At 36.2% G+C, this 18,968-nt stretch overlaps 2 protein-coding genes across 2 annotated transcripts; one reads left to right on the forward strand and one right to left on the reverse strand.

The window, feature by feature from the left end:
• The first annotated feature begins 4,899 nt into the window (after positions 1-4,899).
• On the forward strand, positions 4,900-12,622 carry LOC105178277 (ATP-dependent RNA helicase DEAH12, chloroplastic). Its single transcript, XM_011101726.3, has 3 exons — positions 4,900-6,029; positions 6,993-10,134; positions 11,212-12,622. The coding sequence occupies exons 1-3, from the start codon at positions 5,127-5,129 to the stop codon at positions 12,423-12,425; spliced, it is 5,259 nt and encodes a 1,752-aa protein (XP_011100028.1). The 5' UTR covers positions 4,900-5,126; the 3' UTR covers positions 12,426-12,622.
• A 1,229-nt stretch (positions 12,623-13,851) lies between these two features.
• LOC105178420 (uncharacterized) lies at positions 13,852-14,439 on the reverse strand. Its single transcript, XM_011101882.1, has one exon. It carries the CDS (start codon positions 14,437-14,439, stop codon positions 13,852-13,854), a length of 588 nt encoding a protein of 195 aa, XP_011100184.1.
• Between the last annotated feature and the right edge of the window lie 4,529 nt (positions 14,440-18,968).

Consider the following 18,968-nt stretch of genomic DNA (forward strand, 5'->3'; position numbering starts at 1 on the left):
AGAAAAATACACATAATAAAATTATTTCTACGACCAACTGCCGATGCATGTTCGGCCCATTGTTCACCCTAGACTTATATGTAGAAGCCCTTTAAAGATAATCCACACCATACCATAACAAGATAGTTTTAATCTCTTTGCTAGAAGTAAGTAAAACTGATTGGAAGATGATGAAAGAGAACTAAACTATCAATTAGGTTCGTTTACTTTGGTTGATTAACCTGTATAAGAAAAATAGTATAGGATAGCGCAATGTTTACTTTGCATGATTGGAGTCCGGTATTAATCACTGTAGAAGTTCAGTAACTCATCCCACCAGTCATGGTGAGATAAGTTATCTCGATTTTAGTAGGCCTTGTGCAATATCATTTTTGTCCTAAAAAATTCACTTCAATTTACTATCATACCCCTTTCTTTTGACTTTATGTCCCATTTCAAAGCATCATTTAGCCATTCCTTCTCTCAACACTTGAAAACCAGCTCCTAAGACGTCATTTTTCTACTCATGGAAACAGCTAGACTTCGAGCAAAGATGGTGAGCCTTTTTGTTTTGTTTAAGATGCAATGACAGAGCTTCCAAATCTGGAAAATAGTGTAAGGTTTAAACCATTATTTTTTGTGAATAGAGAGTTTTTCACCTTGTTTGTGCTTGTTTCCTTGTCTATTTCACCCAATAGTGTAAATGAAAAGTCAGTCATTAGATTTTAAGGCGCCAAGAGAGATGGAGGGCATCAACGCAATTGCTGTAAAAAATTGGACAATATGTCAATTTAACCATCTTATTGGGACTGGGTACTGACCTAAATTATTTAACCCACCTCATGAGGTGGGTTGGATAATGCAAGTAACACACTAAATAAACCAGGGCTGTTGCACAAGCCTTGGCCTTTATATTTCAAGTAAACAAGTGATTAAGTTGTATTAATAGTCTTATGCAACATTGTCAACCAAAGTAAATGGCACCTTTAGATAGTAGAACAAAAAAGTATAGGGGTAAGTGAGAAGGGATTTTTGTGTTATTAATGCCAAATTATTTTGTCAAGGGTGTTTTTGTTAAGTTTTATACTTTAGGGATATAAATGAGACAAAATGCATAGTTCAAGGGTACAAAGTGTATAGACCCTTTATTTTATCCGATCCAAATGGGAGCCCTCGTGATTGGACCCGGGCCAATAAATTTTGAGATAAATACAGTGTAAGATGAATTAGTTTCTCGATCCACCTTTATCAGGCCGTGTAAACAGCCTTTCAAGTATTTGACCTTATTTGCAGACAAGCATTCACCTCTCTTCTTGGTTATGCAAATAGACATTAATATGTATTTTATTTTATTTTTTATGTAAAAATTTTGTAACTCTAAAACTAACATCAACAATTAAATAAAAATATAATAAAGTTTATTTAAACTTAAAATTTCTTAAGAATCAGAAAAGAATATGAAAGAAACTATTATGATAAGATATTAATGCCAATATTTGTGATTCAAATATTGGAGCTTAAAAATTCAATTTGTTTCAAAATTTGATTCAAAAAACGACTATTAAAACAAAAGTTGATATCAAGGAAAATGAAACCTAGTAGAGACTACGTTAGTTGTTGGATAATTATTAAAATTAGAGAGTACTACTAATTTTTAAAAAAATGATGAAGTATTGATAATTATGTCAAATCCAAAAAGAACTTGTTGTAATTTACCCTTTTATAAATAACCATATTATTGTCAGTTCTATCACATTGTTAATAAATAGGTGGAAAAAAAGAGTGCAATGCGTGTACCCATTAGCCTTTTCATTTATAAGCTAAATTTAGTTTTGTTTTTGTGTAAATTTAGTCTCGAACATCTCATATTTGATTTTTTTTTTTTATAAATTTAGTCCTGTATTACAATTTTGATTATAACGACTCATAGTTACAGGATCAAAATGATATTTATTGCAGTATGAAGGAACCAAAATTGTCAATACTCTCCTTAAATAAAAAATAATTATATAACACCTAAATATTAATGTGAAAATTATTACTTTACCCTTACTGAAATTTTTTAAAAAATTAAAAAAAATATTTGAAAAATATAAAAAAGTTAAGTGTGGGTAAAATAAATAATTTATAAGGAATATTACTTCATACTCATATATTAATTTTTAAAAAAATATATTAAATTATAATTCATAATTCAAAAAGAGATCTTGATCAGTTCACAACAAAAATTGAATGAAAATATACTAGAGACTAACGAAACGAACTCGTTGTTAGACGAACGTTAATCAAAGATATTTATAGATTTTCAAATAATAAGTAGATATTTATAATTATATCAAAATCTCAAGAGAGATAGCTTGTTAAATTTCAATATTCAAATATGGGAAAATTATCCGGATATTTAAAATTTTTAGTGAAAAAAATTAAGAAGCGAATCCAAGTAAATCCGACCCGATATATGACCCAGTAATGGTATTCGGATCACTAAGTTACACTTGTACGTTGGGAAGACTGTCCTTTAAAGTGGAAATGGGTTCAGATTTTGTCAGATCAAATAAGAAAAATCAAACCCACGTGAATTTATTTTATTATTATTATTTTATTAAAATATAAGAATTAATGCTCCATTAATCCTTACAACGTGCTTTGTAGGACTATTTGATTCTATAATAAATTCTCCTCAACTTTGACATAATTTAAAAATTCTGTTATTTGAGAAATTATCAATATTTTTGAATTTTAATAGTCATCTAATAATTAGTTTAATCCGTTAAACTATGTTATATTTCTATGAATTTCTTGTAATGGACTGATCAACATGCTCTTGTGGACTATCTATTATAATTTTTTTTTTATTTATTTTTAAAATTTTTCTGAATTTTTTCTATGGACTAAATGGACAAATTTTTAAGGTTTTCCATCAGCCCCATTCGATTTTTTTATTTCTTGAAAATAAGAAAAAAAAAAACACAATAAGGGCAAAATTCGTAATTTCAGGCCTCAGTCCAAAGATTATTTAATTTCGTCAAACATGAGGAGTATGAGTAATTTTTCAAATAACGAAATGGATATTCATAATTATATCAAATTTTAGGAAAATTGTCGTAATTTACCATTGATTCTAACAAATAGTAGGAATTAGGAGACATAAGGGTTTGAGGTGAGTAAATTACAACAAACTCTTCTGAAATTTGCTATAATTATAAATACTCTCTCGTTATTTAAAGTATTATAATTACCCTTTTGAAATTATCAATACCGTAATATATACCCCTTTATGACAACTTATTGTAAGGGGTAATTGTTATGACATTTGCTATTTAACAACCAGAATATGTTGTAATTATTACAAATCTTAAGAGACATCTTGTAATTTACAATTAAATTTATTGGATAGAGAAAGATACATGATCGAGTTATTTAAAAAATAATAAAAAAAGAAAAACAATTATTTGTCGATCTACTTGTCAACTTATCGATATTATCAATTGAATTATTTTATCTTATTAATTTGAATTAATTGTAATGTTATACTATTTTATGATATTAAAAAGTTGATATTATTTTTTTATAATATTTTAAAAAAATAAAGTCACATCATACATACAAATTATAATTTATAATAAATATAAAGTTACAAAAAGAAATATGCTTTTAAATATTTTTTTGTTGTCCTTACTTTTCTTCACACGTTTAAATTATAAAAAACTAAGAGAAAACATTCGAGTATCCGCTTTCAAGTACCCAAGTTTATCGGATTGTGTCCGCTAAAAATATATACTTATGATAAAATTATATACAAGACCTAAAAAGGACCTATTTATAAAAGTTGGTATAATTGAATAAATATGCTCAATAACAAAAAAAAAGAAAAAAGAAAAGGCCTTTGAAAGGTCATAATTTTTTTTATCAAAATGGACGTATCATTCACTCAAAGGACATACTATTTTACTCGAATGGACAAATTGTTTCACCCAACAGACACATCATTTCAACCAACAAACACATCTTTTTGATTGATTAGACACGAATGGATGATGATTGTATCCCATCAACATCATCTTCAAATCATGAGATTGTTGTGCGTCACACTTCTGTTGTTGGATTCTTTCTAAAACGAACACATGTTACAGCAATGATGTTCACTTCACTTAAAAATCGTGACGTTGTTAATTAATTACTCTGTGTCGATCATCCCGATACTCGCCAACTCATTAGTGAGATTTATCGGCTGGATCAATTGATTCTTCTTTGTCTACTCTGACAACTTCTGTTGTTCCTTCCAAGCGAATGACTGTACTTGAAATTAGAACGTCAGTCCAAAATCCAGACCGACAACCACCTGCTAGAACAAAAGCGTATCTTGATGACTACTTTATCCTTATCATGGAACAAAAAAATCAATTCAACAAAACAATCTCCTAAAGTTCCGCGATTCTAACAGTTTAAATTGACCGCTCTAATAACGGACGTATTAATTTCAACTTGAGTACGACCGTTGACATTCAGAATAGATTCACAAAATGACCGCTCAATCTGACAACTCATGAAATATCTGATATCATCTCACAGAGTGATCTTTTTCATTTAATAATTCTTAAAATGACGACACTCCATATTTATATTATTAACTATAAATAAAATAAAATAAATCATTACCATATCTCTCAATTTCTGATCTTTTCCTCTCTTCATATTATTTATCAAATTTAAAACTCACGTGGAAAAAGTATGTTCTAAAATAAATTGATTCAAATTACAATTTATTTATTGTTATAATATCCTAATGGAGTATCCTCCGTGGTGTTCATGTCAAAATTTCAAATTTCAATATACCCACGCCCTCAAATTCCCTTTTCTTTTTTTAATTAAAAAAAGAATTATGGAAATAAAGAATTGAGTATAGAAAGTAGAAACCTGGTCTAGATACACATCGTGTAGACATCTACACAGACAAGAATTCTCGTACTCGCCGCCATATTTTCCTTGCATACGAGACTCTCTCTCTCCCCCCACTCCCCCACACCCGCGGCAGGTTCGCTGAGTTATCATCGCGCAACAAACGGACAGTGTAGGTGACAAACTCTTCTCCCCCGCGCTAGGGTTTTTCAGTATATTCAAGATTTGGCAAAACCTCAGGCTGTACAATGTACAAGCCAAACAGTCCTGCCCCTGACGGGCGTAGTCAGCCGACGCCGGAAACCCATCCCCGTCGTGGGTTCCTTCTGCCCCACCAGTACAAGCACCAAACCCCGGCTTTTCGACGCCCTCCGCATCAACAGCACCACTGGAAACCCCAAGGTACTCCTCACTATCGTGATCGACCCCCGGGTCCATCCCCAGCCCGACCAAACTTCGTCGTGCAGCTGCGATCGGACGCGCAACTCGTAGTGAAAGAGGTGGAGGCCGAGGCTGTGATTCAGAAGCTTGAGTTTCAACCGCAGAAAGTATATGTTGCTGCGTCTAATTATATTTCGGCTACGCTGTTTTATGAGCAGTGGAGTGAGGCTCTGGAGACCATGGTTCAGTTGTGGGAAATGAAATTGAATGATGAAGGGCATAATTTTTGGCCTCTAATTGTTTGTAACATTGATGTGCCCTCTGATAAGGCTGAATTGGACGATCGGTTGAAGGTGCTGTTTTTGGAGAAATTGAAGGGGTTGAAAGAGGGGGATTTGGTGGGGAAGTTGCTGAAGAAATTGGGGAGTGTGGTGGATGAGATTAAGAGGATTTCTGATTCGTTGAAGAGACCACTGAGGTTAGGCACTGCTGATGCGCTGTTGAGGAAAAGGAAAGGTCTGGAGGGTGAGAGAGACTTGATCTTGAACAGGATGCAGGAGTTCAAGAGTGGAGTTAAATGTATTGAAAATTATTTGGAGAATGTGGAAAAGAATGAAGAGCCAGATACTCCAGTTTTTCGCTTTTCCGGTGGAGAGATTGACTGGGGGAGGATTTACAGGTTGATGATGAGGGAATGTAGGAGGCTTGATGATGGATTGCCAATTTATGGCTATCGACAGGACATCCTAAAGCAAATTCATAGCCAACAGGTTGCTTTAACTTATGTAATTTTATTTACCTTACATAGTTGTTTTTAACTGTCTAATCATATTTGACTTTCTAAGAAAAATTGAAAGTTTCATCCATTTTTAGTTTGTTGGTCATGTCATTGATAACTTTGAGAAACGAACTCCGGGTTCAACTAAGTAGCTGCTAGGAATTGGCGAGAGAAGTGCCACATAGTTGGGATTATTTAATACTGAGGGAGAAACTATGTCCTGACCTATGTGTGAAAGGATAGGCCAGAATCCTCATGGTGTAAGTTAGAGATTTTAAGTAATCCTCATGGACAGCATCAACCATGTTATGCTGGGACCTCTTATCTCCTATGGGCAGAATGAAAGACAATCGAAAAGGAACATGAAAGTTGCATCCGTCCTTGGAGTTTTGGTATTAGCAAATGTACTCGATCGACTGGATGCCAAGAGAACATCATTGCATAAAGTGCTTATATAGAGAAATGTTAGTTGGAAAAGTGTAGAAAACGGAAGGTGTAAGTTGAGTATGTTTTAAATTTTTATCCGATTTGGCGGTTCCTTTAATTGCGGTAAAGTTTAAGTCGTCATTCCAGTCCCTGCCTTTCAATGAAAAATTTTATATGTGTTTATCCATTTTGTTTAGTCCTGGCACTGGTTCAAGTTTCTCTTGTGTTCATTTTCGATTGTCATTGTAAAGTATATTAACATTCGTGTTAAATTCACTTTCTTATAGTCATCGAACTATAACTTCTCAGAGGAGTTGCCACTTAACTTCTAATGAAGTAATGTAGGGTCTAGAAAAAGTAAAATTCAGTATAAAGGTTCTATGAATTGTACACTAAGTGTCTTGTAATGAAATCTGGAACCACAGATAAATGCCCATCCCCATTCTGATATGTGTATTTCTTATTGCCTTGAACTCTTTAGTTTACATTGTTTGTATCTATCTGAAAATTTGGGTGAAAATTTTCACAGGTCACGGTGCTGATCGGCGAGACTGGTTCGGGAAAGAGCACACAGTTGGTTCAGTTTCTTGCTGATTCTGAAGTTTCTGGCCAGCAGTCTATTATTTGCACGCAGCCAAGGAAACTCGCCGCCATTTCATTGGCAGAAAGGGTTAAAGAGGAAAGCTGGGGCTGTTATAAAAATACTTCAGTCAGCTGTTGCCCATCATATTCATCTGATCAGGAGTTTCATTCGAAGGTGATATTTATGACTGATCATTGCTTATTGCAGCATTACATGAGTGATAAACAACTTTCTGGGATTTCATGCATTATTGTGGATGAGGCTCATGAAAGAAGCTTAAATACAGATCTCCTTCTGGCTTTGGTCAAGAATCTACTGTGTCAGAGGCCATGTCTCAGGCTTATAATTATGTCCGCAACTGCAGATGCAGACCAGTTTGCTGACTACTTTTTTGGTTGTAGAACTTTGCATGTGGCTGGCAGAAACTTCCCTGTTGACATTAGATACATACCTTGTGAATCTGATGGATCTTCAATTTTAAAATTAATGCCTTCATATGTTCTTGATGTTTTGAGGATGGTAACTGAGATCAACAAAACTGAGGGGGAAGGCACTATACTTGCATTCTTGACCTCACAGATGGAAGTAGAATGGGCTTGTGAGAAGTTTCAAGCTATCTCTGCTATTGCATTGCCTTTACATGGAAAACTTTCTTATGAGGACCAACGTCGGGTATTCCTGACCTATCCAGGAAAGAGAAAAGTTATATTTGCCACCAATGTCGCTGAGACATCATTGACAATCCCAGGCGTCAAGTATGTGGTTGATTCTGGAATGGCAAAAGAGAGTAGATATGAACCAGGTACAGGCATGAATGTTCTCAGGGTTTGCAAGATCAGCCAGAGCTCTGCTAATCAACGAGCTGGTCGTGCTGGGAGAACTGAACCAGGAAAATGTTATAGGCTCTACATGGAAAGTGACTTTGAGTCAATGCTGCCTCATCAGGAACCAGAAATTCGTAAGGTGCATCTCGGTGTAGCAGTTTTGAGAATTCTTGCATTGGGCATCAAGGATGTACGGGAATTTGACTTTGTTGATGCACCTAGTGTTAGTTCTATAGATATGGCTATCAGAAATCTTATCCAATTAGGAGCTATTGTAGTGAAAAATGATGTTATCGAGTTAACTGCAGAAGGGTGGCAGATGGTCAAGTTGGGTATTGAGCCTCGGCTTGGTAAAATAATTCTACAATGCTTCTGCCAGCGCTTGGGTAGGGAGGGTCTTGTTCTTGCTGCTGTAATGGCAAATTCTAGTAGCATCTTTTGCAGAGTTGGTACAGAGGAGGATAAGTTGAAATCTGATTGCCTTAAGGTCCAGTTTTGTCATCCTAATGGTGATCTCTTCACATTGCTTGCAGTTTATAAAGAGTGGGAGGCTGTGCCATGGGAAAAGAGAAATATTTGGTGTTGGGAGAATAGCATTAATGCAAAGTCCTTGAGGAGATGCAAGGACACTGTGCTAGAACTGGAAGCTTGCCTTAAAAATGAACTAAATATCATCGTGCCAAACTATTGGTATTGGAATCCCCAAATATGTTCTGAACATGATAAGAATTTGAAAAATATAATACTCTCTGCACTGGCAGAAAATGTGGCTATGTACTCTGGGTATGATCAGCTTGGTTATGAAGTGGCATTAACGAGGAAACATGTTCAATTGCATCCTTCATGTTCTTTGTTAAATTTTGGTCATAGGCCAGCGTGGGTGGTTTTTGGGGAAATTCTTTCAGTATCCAATGAGTATCTGGTCTGTGTCACTGCATGTGACTTTGAATATTTGTCATTACTTTGTCCTCCTCCAATGTTTGATTTCTTGAACATGGCCAGTCAAAAGTTGCAAAAGAGGATTTTGTCCGGGTTTGGAAGTGTACTGCTAAAAAGGTTTTGTGGGAAATCTAACAGCAATTTGCGCCTTGTTGTTTCAAGTATCAGGGACTCATGTGAGGATGAACGGATAGGTGTGGAAGTTAATGTTGACCTAAATGAGGTACTTCTTTATGCTACTTCAGGAGACATGGAGAAAGTATGTGGTTTAGTGAGGGAAGGCTTGGAGTATGAAAAGAAGTTGTTGGAAAATGAATGCTTGGAGAAGTGCTTATACAATGGAGGACCCACGGTCTTACCCTCAATTGCGCTCTTGGGAGCTGGTGCTGAGATAAAACACCTGGAACTTGAGAAGAGATATTTGACTGTTGACATATTCCATTCAAACATTAATGAGCTCGATGACAAGGAGCTCCTGGTTTTTCTGGAGAAATTTACCTTAGCGCCTGTTTGTGCCTTTATCAAGTTCTCGGGTTTTAATCTAGACAACGAAGAGAAGGGCAAGTGGGGGAGGGTGACATTTCTCACACCTGATGCTGCCAAGAAGGCCGTTGCCTTGGATCAGGTTGAGTTCTGTGGTGGGTCATTGAAGGTAGTTCCTTCTAGAAACATTTGTAGTGGTGACCACAAAATGATGTCATTTCCTGCTCTTAGAGCCAAAATCTTATGGCCTCGTAGGTACAGCAAAGGTGTTGCAATTGTGAAATGTGATGCAAAGGATGTTGCTTTTATTGTCAATGATTTCTCTAATCTAGTAATTGGGGGCAGGCTTGTTTGGTGTCACCCAAGTACAAAGTTTACAGACGGTGTGCTAATTACTGGAATTGACAGGGAACTTTCTGAAGCTGATGTATTTCAGGTGGTAAGTGCAGCAACTAATAGGCGGATCCTTGATTTCTTTCTGGTGAGAGGAAATGCAATAGATAATCCTCCACTTGTTGCTTGTGAAGAAGCAATTCTGCGACAAATTTCTCCCTTTATGCCTAGAAGGAATGCACAGGGTAATAGTGTCCGTGTTCAGGTATTCTCACCAGGACCCAAGGACAGTTTCATGAGAGCAGCAATTACTTTTGATGGAAGTTTGCATTTGGAGGCAGCTAAGGCCTTGGAGCAAATTGACGGGGAAGTATTATCTGGATGTCAGCCGTGGCAGAAAGTACAATGTCAGCAATTGTTTCATAGCTTTGTGTCGTGTCCTGCTCCTGTTTATCTTGTTATTAGTAAACAGCTAGATTCTTTGCTTGCAAGGCTCCGGCGACAAAAGGGTAACTTACATTTTCCTTATGAAGTGGTGTTTCATATTAATTTCTTAGTCATTATTTAAACTTAATGCAGAGCAAAGCATCTGTTAATTTCTTAAAAATCGAACCTTCATCAGACTTCACAAAAATGTTCTTCTAGTAGCATGTTATTTCATATTTCTTTATTTAAATTTGCTTTCTTAGTTTTGAGATACTTTTGACAGAGGTGTAAATTTTCTATGGAGCAAATAAATAATTCTGAACACCGGAAGACCTTCCCTATCGGACAGATATATTCTTAGCTAAACTTACGTCTCTTTTGTTGTCAAATTAATGGAATTAGCTTAGATCTGATAAACTAATATGTTCCAGCAGAGAAGTATCAGGTTGAGATGTGTGAGATGCACCTTGGCTATGTTATGACTAGCTGTCTCCCTGCAAATAAGATATTCATAAACATCTTCTTTTATCTTTTTGCCTGTGTAGTATGTCATTGTTGTGATGGTTTAAAATGTAGACATGATGCTTGTTCTTCTTATTTCTGTTTTATCTTTCTCTCGTTTGGTGGTTTTGTTCTATGGGGAGGTGCTTGCTGTAGCGTTGTCAGGGTGGTGTTGACAAGTCAATCGGTACTTTCTGCAACTTCTGACACTATCTTTTCTCCTCTTTGGAGGTTTGTTTTACGTGGTGGTGTTGGCTGTAGCAGGGTGGTCTTAAAGTTAATTGACATTCTGTGCAACTTATGCACAGACATCAAGAGCCTTCTAATAAACTCTTGTGCCATTTATCTGCATAACACGAAGACCAGACAAACCACCATGTGCTATCTAGCTCTTCATCCTTACTGTTTCAACATGCCTTGTGGCCGACTCCACATTCTTTAAACTAAGTAGCATGTAATAAGTAGGCAGAGAACCTCCCCTTTAGGTTAGTTTTGGTTTTCCTGGTTAGTCTTATGTACCATAATAGCCTTTGTCATATTGTGACAGCAGCTGGTTTTTATGTGACTTGGTATGTGGAAATGCATTTCGTATTATGAAGGTTGAGATGCACTAGTTCCGATGGTTTGTATATACGTGGGTAAATTTTCTACTTTTGCAGGTGTAGAATGTAACCTGGAGAGAAACCAGAATGGTTCTTATCGAGTAAAGATATCTGCCACTGCTACGAAAACTGTGGCAGAGTTGAGAAGACCTCTGGAGCAGCTCATGAAAGGGAAGATTATACAACATCCTGATATAACTCCTGCAGTGCTTCAGATTCTTTTTTCACGAGACGGAGTCATGCTTATGAAATCCATTCAGCGAGAGTCAGGGACCCACATTATTTTTGATAAGCATAACATGGTTTTGAGAGTCTTTGGTTCTCCAGAAAAGATTGATGTTGTACAGGAGAGCCTTGTCAAAGCACTTCTTGCTCTATATGAAGGCAAGCAACTTGAGATCCGACTTCGTAATGGAGTTTTTCCTCCAGATATGATGAAGAGAGTTGTTCAGCATTTTGGACCTGATCTTCATGGGCTTAAAGAGAAGGTGCCTGAGGCGGAGTTATCTTTAAAAGCGAGTCGCCACTGCATATCTATTGTAGGCACCAAAGAATCAAAGCAAAAAGTTGAAGACATAATTAATGATCTTGCACAAACAACTGGACTACATAGTCCATGTAATAATAATGATGCTGCATGTCCTATTTGTTTGTGCGAACTGGAGGACCGTTACATGCTTGAAGGCTGTTGTCACATTTTCTGCCGTTTATGCTTGGTTGAGCAGTGTGAGTCTGCAATCAAAAGTCGCGATAGTTTCCCATTGCAGTGTACAAAAGAGGGTTGCGGGACTCCTATTCTGCTTACCGACTTAAGATCTTTGCTGTCTGGTGAGAAATTAGAGGAGCTTTTTCGGGCTTCCTTGGGTGCATATGTCACAGGTAGTCGGGGCACCTATAGGTTTTGCCCTTCACCCGACTGTCCTTCAGTTTACCGGGCAGCGGATCCTGATGGGCCTGGTGGACTCTTCGTCTGTGGTGCATGCTTTGTGGAGACATGTACTAGGTGCCACCTGGAGTATCATCCATACCTGTCATGCGAGAAGTATCGCGAGTTCAAAAATGATCCAGATTCTTCTCTATTGGAGTGGTGTATGGGAAAAGATAATGTGAAGAAGTGTCCAGGTTGTGGGTTCATAATTGAGAAAGGGGAAGGGTGCAACCACATCGAGTGTCCGTGTGGACACCATGTGTGCTGGGTCTGCTTGGATTTCTTTGCGAGCAGCAATGAATGCTACAGCCATTTGAGGTCTGAACATGCGGCATTTATTTGAGTTTTTATCTAGCAATTTATCATGATTATCTGTATATATACCATTTATCATGTTTTTGGCCCTACACGTTTTCACATTAACGTGCACTTGTGCCTGGTAGAGAGTAGAATTGACCTGCAGTAGGTGCCTTTGTACATATTTGTGGAGAGAACTGAAATACTCCTTGCAATATAGATTGACCAATGCATCTGTGAGCATATGGAAGCCATGTTAGTTGAGTCTGTTTCAGTGCTTGCCTGACTATGATCCTGTTTATGCCTTCTTCTGTGTTGATGTAGTGCTTGAGATATTTTGAGGCCTGTTTAATTATGTTTAACTAGAATTGATGCATGATTGATGAGTTGAAGTATAACTTTCTTGGCCGGAATAATTAGGTTACCTTCACTACTTATATATACATATTTTCCTTCTTTTCCTGTGTTTCTCCTCATTTTTTTGCCCCTTCCCTGTTGAAATGCACGGCTGCAGCATACGTCACAACCAAGATGTAGACTGATGAAGCTGCTGATGACAACACTTGGTTGAAGTCGTGGTTTGATATATAACGTTTTTTCTCTTTAGCTTGTTACGTTTCATTTAGTTGAACCAGCACACTTGGCTGCTGACTCGTTAGGAGTGGTTAGCATCCGTTAGGTAGTTAGCTGGATATTTTTCCTTTCCTCTCCAGACCAACCCATTGCCGGTGTGCAAAGAGCCGCAACGACTCTTATACCATCAGGTTCGAGAGCGCCTCCTCGCACACGGCCGTGAATTCCCTGTGTAGTATGTCATTGTAAAGGGTAGTTGCTTACTTTCTCTTGAGATTTTTTCCTTCACAGAAATTAAATTGCTGCTGGGCCTTGGTCAGTTTCTGTACGACTTTATTTGCAGATTCCTTCATTCCCCACAACCCTCTACCACTGCTGCCGCCATTTTGACCGTTGTCCTCCTCCATTTGCCGCCCCAATCCAGAAACTCAACGCCACCTTTACACCACACCCCTAATCATATATAGAGAGAAGAAACAACAGTTATATTTGTCTACCCTTTCATTTGAATAAGGATCCACCACCAAGGAGAATTGTGATTAATGTACCAGGAAAATCATGCACTGTTGTTACTCTAAAACGACAAGTATCAAAAGTTGATTATCTAAGTACAGAGGGTAACGCGGTGGGTTCGGGGCGGTTTGGCCTGACCCAAGATCCGCCCCCGGGTCAGTTTGGTCTAGACAATTAGAACCTTTCCTTAGATTTTTGTTCTGATTATTTAGACCTGATACTAAGCCATTCTAATTGGGTCCAGAATGGGGACCTGAACCCACCCCATGCGGACCTGTCCCAGCCGTTGTCCGTCCCAATTGCCATCCCTATTATCTACTGCGTTCCAGAATGCTATTCAAATTAAGTTATCTTGTATTTCTAGCAAGATATAAGGTTACAGAAAATCAGAAAAGATATCTGCAACCAAATGCCAAACCCATCCCAGCAACAGCCAAACAGAACACTATAACTGCACGCCATTTCTTGCTGCTGCTACCCTCCTCCTCATCTTCCCCTCTCAGCAAATTCTCCCCACGGTTCAACACAGAATCGCCCCTCTTCCTGCCATTCTCTTGCAGCTGTCTTTGCAACTTGGAAACTTGCAACTCCAGCAGACCAACCCATTGCCGGTGTGCAAAGAGCCGCAATGACTCTTGTACCATCAGGTTCGAGAGCGCCTCCTTCTCCTTGCACACGGCCGTGAATTCCCTCTCCGCCTCTCTTGCTCGTGTCTGTGATAACCGCAGCGCCCTCAAAAGCTCCAACTTGTCCTTTTCCAAGCAATCTTGGCCTCCCACCACATTGTAGATTTTGCTTACTGATGAAAGAAATGCATCGTCGGGCGCTGTAAAAAGCTTGACGGGAGGAGGTAAATCGCAGTTCTGCATCAGGTTGAGTACAGGTCTGGGAGAAACAGCACAACCCATATCTCTCTCCATTCTGTCAAGATCCCTGGGCTTAGACCTCTGATTTGCTGGTCTCCAGGCAGCCATTTCCCTGGGATTTGAAGCTGTTCTTGGCTATCTTGGTCTGCCTTGAAAGAGGATATTTTGTCTAAGTTTTCGGAGTCCATGGACGGTGAGAGATAGTAGTTGTTGGATTCGTATATCTATCCTTATCTTACAATTAAAAAAGAAATAAATGGGGATTGCTTGGCTGATTTAGGTGTTTAGAGAAGAAAAGTCCTTTTCTTGAGGGAATAAGCAAAGAGAAATTGGTGCAACTTCTTGCTGCTGGATTTACTTCAAAGGAAAGAAATGGCTTCCGGGGAAGGAATGGAATTTTCGTAAAATAAAAGCGTTAATTATACTTAGATCTCACTAAAAATATGAAGTTATATTTTTTTAATTTTTTTTAAAATTATACTTTCATATCCTTCAAAAATTTTCTATTTCCAATTGTATCATTTGTTTTAGGATTTGGACAAAAGCTACCAGCGTCAACAAAAAAAATTAAATAAACTTTTAATTTTACTTATCATTCAATGTTTTGCATAATTTATTGACAAGTATACTGTACTGATACTTTTATACTAAAGTTAAATGTAATATATAGAAAGTCAAGAAGGTGTAATTGTATAAAATATAGTTCACGAGCTGTTGCTATTGGAGAAAAAGTAGTCGTTGGATGAAAAAACTAGGCACAATGTTAATAATCTATAGGGTTATTGCACTTAGACCCCTTTTGAAAATGCGAAATTACATTTTTCTCAAAGAAGTTTTGAAACTATAATTACACTCCCTTCAAAAATTCTCCGTTACGCCCGACCCTCTTCTGTTGGGGTTCCAACAAAAAATGCTAACATTATCAAAAAGAAGTTACAAACTTTTAATTTTGCCCATCATTTAATAGTTTTAAATATATTTTTGTATTTATAAAAGAATAAATGTAATATATATAGATTGAGGTTAACATCTTTACACTTTTCCTCTTATATGTACAAATATATTACATAGAATGTTAAATGAGGGGTACAATGAAAAATTTATATAATATTTTTGCTAACGTTAGTATTGTCGAAATCCTAACGAAATAGAATCAGGTCTAAACAATGAATTTTTGTATAATTTTAATATTTTTTTTTAAAAAAATATAATTTCACATTTTTAAAGAGTAACTCTAATTTATACGGATTGTTGAGTAAGACATAATGCAAGGGATACGGATATAAACTAAGAATTTTTGGAATTTTGTGCAAATATATTTTAAACTTTTTTTGGGAAAAAGTGTAATTTTATATTTTTATACGGGTGCGACTCTAATTAACCCAATATGAAATTAACGAGTTTTAGAAATGGGAGATTTACAGATAATTTAGAGCAGGCTGCAGATTCTAAGCTGTTGACCTTTGCATCCCGTTTACATGCAATTGAATTTACATTCACTCTATTTCTAAGACTTAAAATGAAAAAAGAATCAAAGGAAGTTTACAAAATACTGTGGTTGCTAGTGATCTCATCTCCGCTCATGTTAGTGAGAAAGAAATGAGATGAAATAGTTTTGACTGAGATGATAATTCCTTCTTTTTGAGTATGTCATTGAATATGGAATAAAAATGCACTGATGATAGTTGACGTGATGTGTAAAATTTTTTAGGGTAAATTAGAATGAGCTCTCTTGCAATTTGATATCATTATAAATATCATCTTGTTGTTTGAAAAAATTACCAATACCCCATAAACTTAATCGCTGTCCAATAATTAGCCCATCCATTAGTCTTTATTAGATTATCATCCATTTCTTGTGGTGAATTGATCGGAATGCCCTTGTGGGTTATGAATTATAGTTTTACTTGATTTTTCTTTAACTGTTCCAGAATCTTTTATCGCCTCTTCTGTTTTCTTTTTAGAATTAGAATTTTTTGATTTTAAAAGGGCAAAATTGACAATTTTAGATCTCAATTCAAGGATTGCATACTTTCATCAAATATTAGGGGAAAATTGGCAATTTTTTAATAACAAAGGGTCATGTCAAGAAAGCTCGTTGTAATTTAACCAAGTTTTTAAGATAATAAAAAGAGAATAATGATTATAATTGTCGCTACATGTTTTTCTTAAGAGAAGTGAATTATTTTTGATATATATATATATATATATATATTTTAATAAAATTCTCATAGACATGGGAAAATATTTTAAGCAGTTGAGATGAGAAAAATCTCACAAAAACAGCATCAAACTTTTCATTTTAATTTGTTGTAAAAGGGTAATAATAAAATAATTACACCTAACTCTCCTCGAAAAATAAAATAACTAAACTTTGAAAAGCGGATCAAAACTCTTTTTAAATATTATTACTCCAATTACAATCGTACTCTTAATATTTTTAGACGAAAAATGCTAATCTAATTTTTTTTTTAATAAACCTTCAAATTTATCTCCCCCAAAAAGTTCTTATATTTTGGGGTTTATTGAGTAAGACCATATTGTAACGAATCAAAATTTTGGTACGCCTAAATAACGTATTGTTTAAGGAATTGAAATTCTTGATTAGGTTCGGTAAATTACTGGAAAACCAATCTTTTTTCCAAAAAAAATAATAAACTCTTATTTTTATTATATTTATATTTAAAAAATAAATCTATATATATATATATATATATAACATTTAAAAAAATTCGATATTCAATTCGATACAATTAACTGATATCCAAAATCAAAATAGAATCAATATCGAATAAATCTTTTTCTTTTTTTTTAAATCAAATATCGAATTGAAATTTCGATTTGAATCGAAATTTTGCACATCCTTACTTATATTTGACTATTGAATATTCGTATATTCTGAAATCCAAACATAGCATCGCATTTTTTGTAGAGGATTTGTTGGAAAAATGAAAGACTGTGCCGTGGAGAACCACTGCCTTGAAGATGAAATTTCGGTATTACCATGGTGCAGTAGTATAAACCGATCGCTCCCCAAGGGTAATACAGCTATAACTCTCTTACAAGCGCACTCGTTAAAGAAAGCTTGGAACAGCGAACAAAAACACTCAGAAGGGAAGGAGAGAAAACAGTGAAAGAAAGCAATTGAATTGTTCTCGAAAATGTTGGTGTGTAAAATGAAATAAGCTCGAGCCTATTTATAGAAGCATACCTTGGTTGCTGGAAAAAATGGGACTCTATCCCATCCACACATTTGCCAACGGATTTATTGATATTAGGAGCAAAAAATTGGATTTTAGGAGTCTAGGTGATTTAGGAGTCCAAAAATTAGTCATTCCCAATATTCCCCCACAAATGACTTATGTAGATGAAGAATATGATTTCTGAGTGAAAGAATAAATATACTTAAGCATTAATATCTTTCGATTGAATTAACGCGTCGTGAAGTCAGGCAATCAAATTGGCTAACGAGAGTGATATGACTCTTGAACCTTCGATAGCTCAAATTGAGACCCCCACGATCACGTATGAATTCCTTAGTGTTTGTTGTTCCGCGATAAAGTTTCAAGTGCTATTAATGGCGTTGCGCTTATACCTTGGCTCCTAATGAGTGCTCTATAAAGAACTTTCATTTTTCTTTCATATAAGACGGCCCACCTCCACATTCTCTAAATAGCTTCATCAAGTCTTATAGACCACTAAGCAAATGAGCTATGAGGCTATCTTCCTGAACAAAGTCAGGGTTCTCCATCAAGTCCTTATTAGGACAACACGAACACAGGGCTATGGATTATATGATCATTACCATATTTCATCAATCAAGGGGTTTTAGCCCCATTGCTCTCAAAGACTAAAAAATAATTCTCCTGGTAAGTCCTTTTGTGAGAGGATCTGACAAGTTCCTCTTGGACCTCACATAATTCAAGGAGATTATCCCAATTCTTAGAAGTTCTTTTACTGCTTCATGTCTGGTACGAATATGTCTCCTTTTGCCATTGTAAGCATAGTTCTTGGTAATTCCAATAACAACTTGGGAGTCACATTGTAGAGACACTGGCACAATTGACCCCCACAAAGGCACATCTCCCAATAAGTTTCTTAGCCACTCTGCTTCTTGACCTGCTAATTCAAGAGCTATAAATTCAGATTCCATAGTAGAGCGAGCTATACAAGTTTGTTTTGCAGATTTCCAGAAAATAGCTCCCCCACCCAAAGTAAAAACGAATATACTAGTTGAGCTTACTTCATCATTATCGGTAACCCTATTTGCATCACAAAATCCTTTTAACACTGTGGAAAAGTTATTAAATTGCAGGCTCAAGTTTATAGTCCCCTTTAGATATCTCAACAAGTAACATAGTGCATTCCAATGTTCATTATTCGGATTATGGGTATACCGACTTAGTCTACTCATAGCGTAAGCTACGTCAGGTCTGGTGTAGTTCATGAGAAACATAGCACTCCTTATAATTTTTGCATTTCAGCTTGTGACACATTATCACCTTTATTCTTTTTGAGACATACACTCGGGTCATAGGGTATTTTGACTGGTATCTCATCTTGACCACCGAACTTGTCCAAAATTTTTTTTATATAGCGGGACTGAAAAAGAGAGAACCCATTTTCAGTTTTTCTAA

Source organism: Sesamum indicum, linkage group LG9, assembly GCF_026168435.1.
Source record: "Sesamum indicum cultivar Baizhima isolate 11 linkage group LG9, ASM2616843v1, whole genome shotgun sequence".
Lineage (NCBI taxonomy): Eukaryota > Viridiplantae > Streptophyta > Magnoliopsida > Lamiales > Pedaliaceae > Sesamum > Sesamum indicum.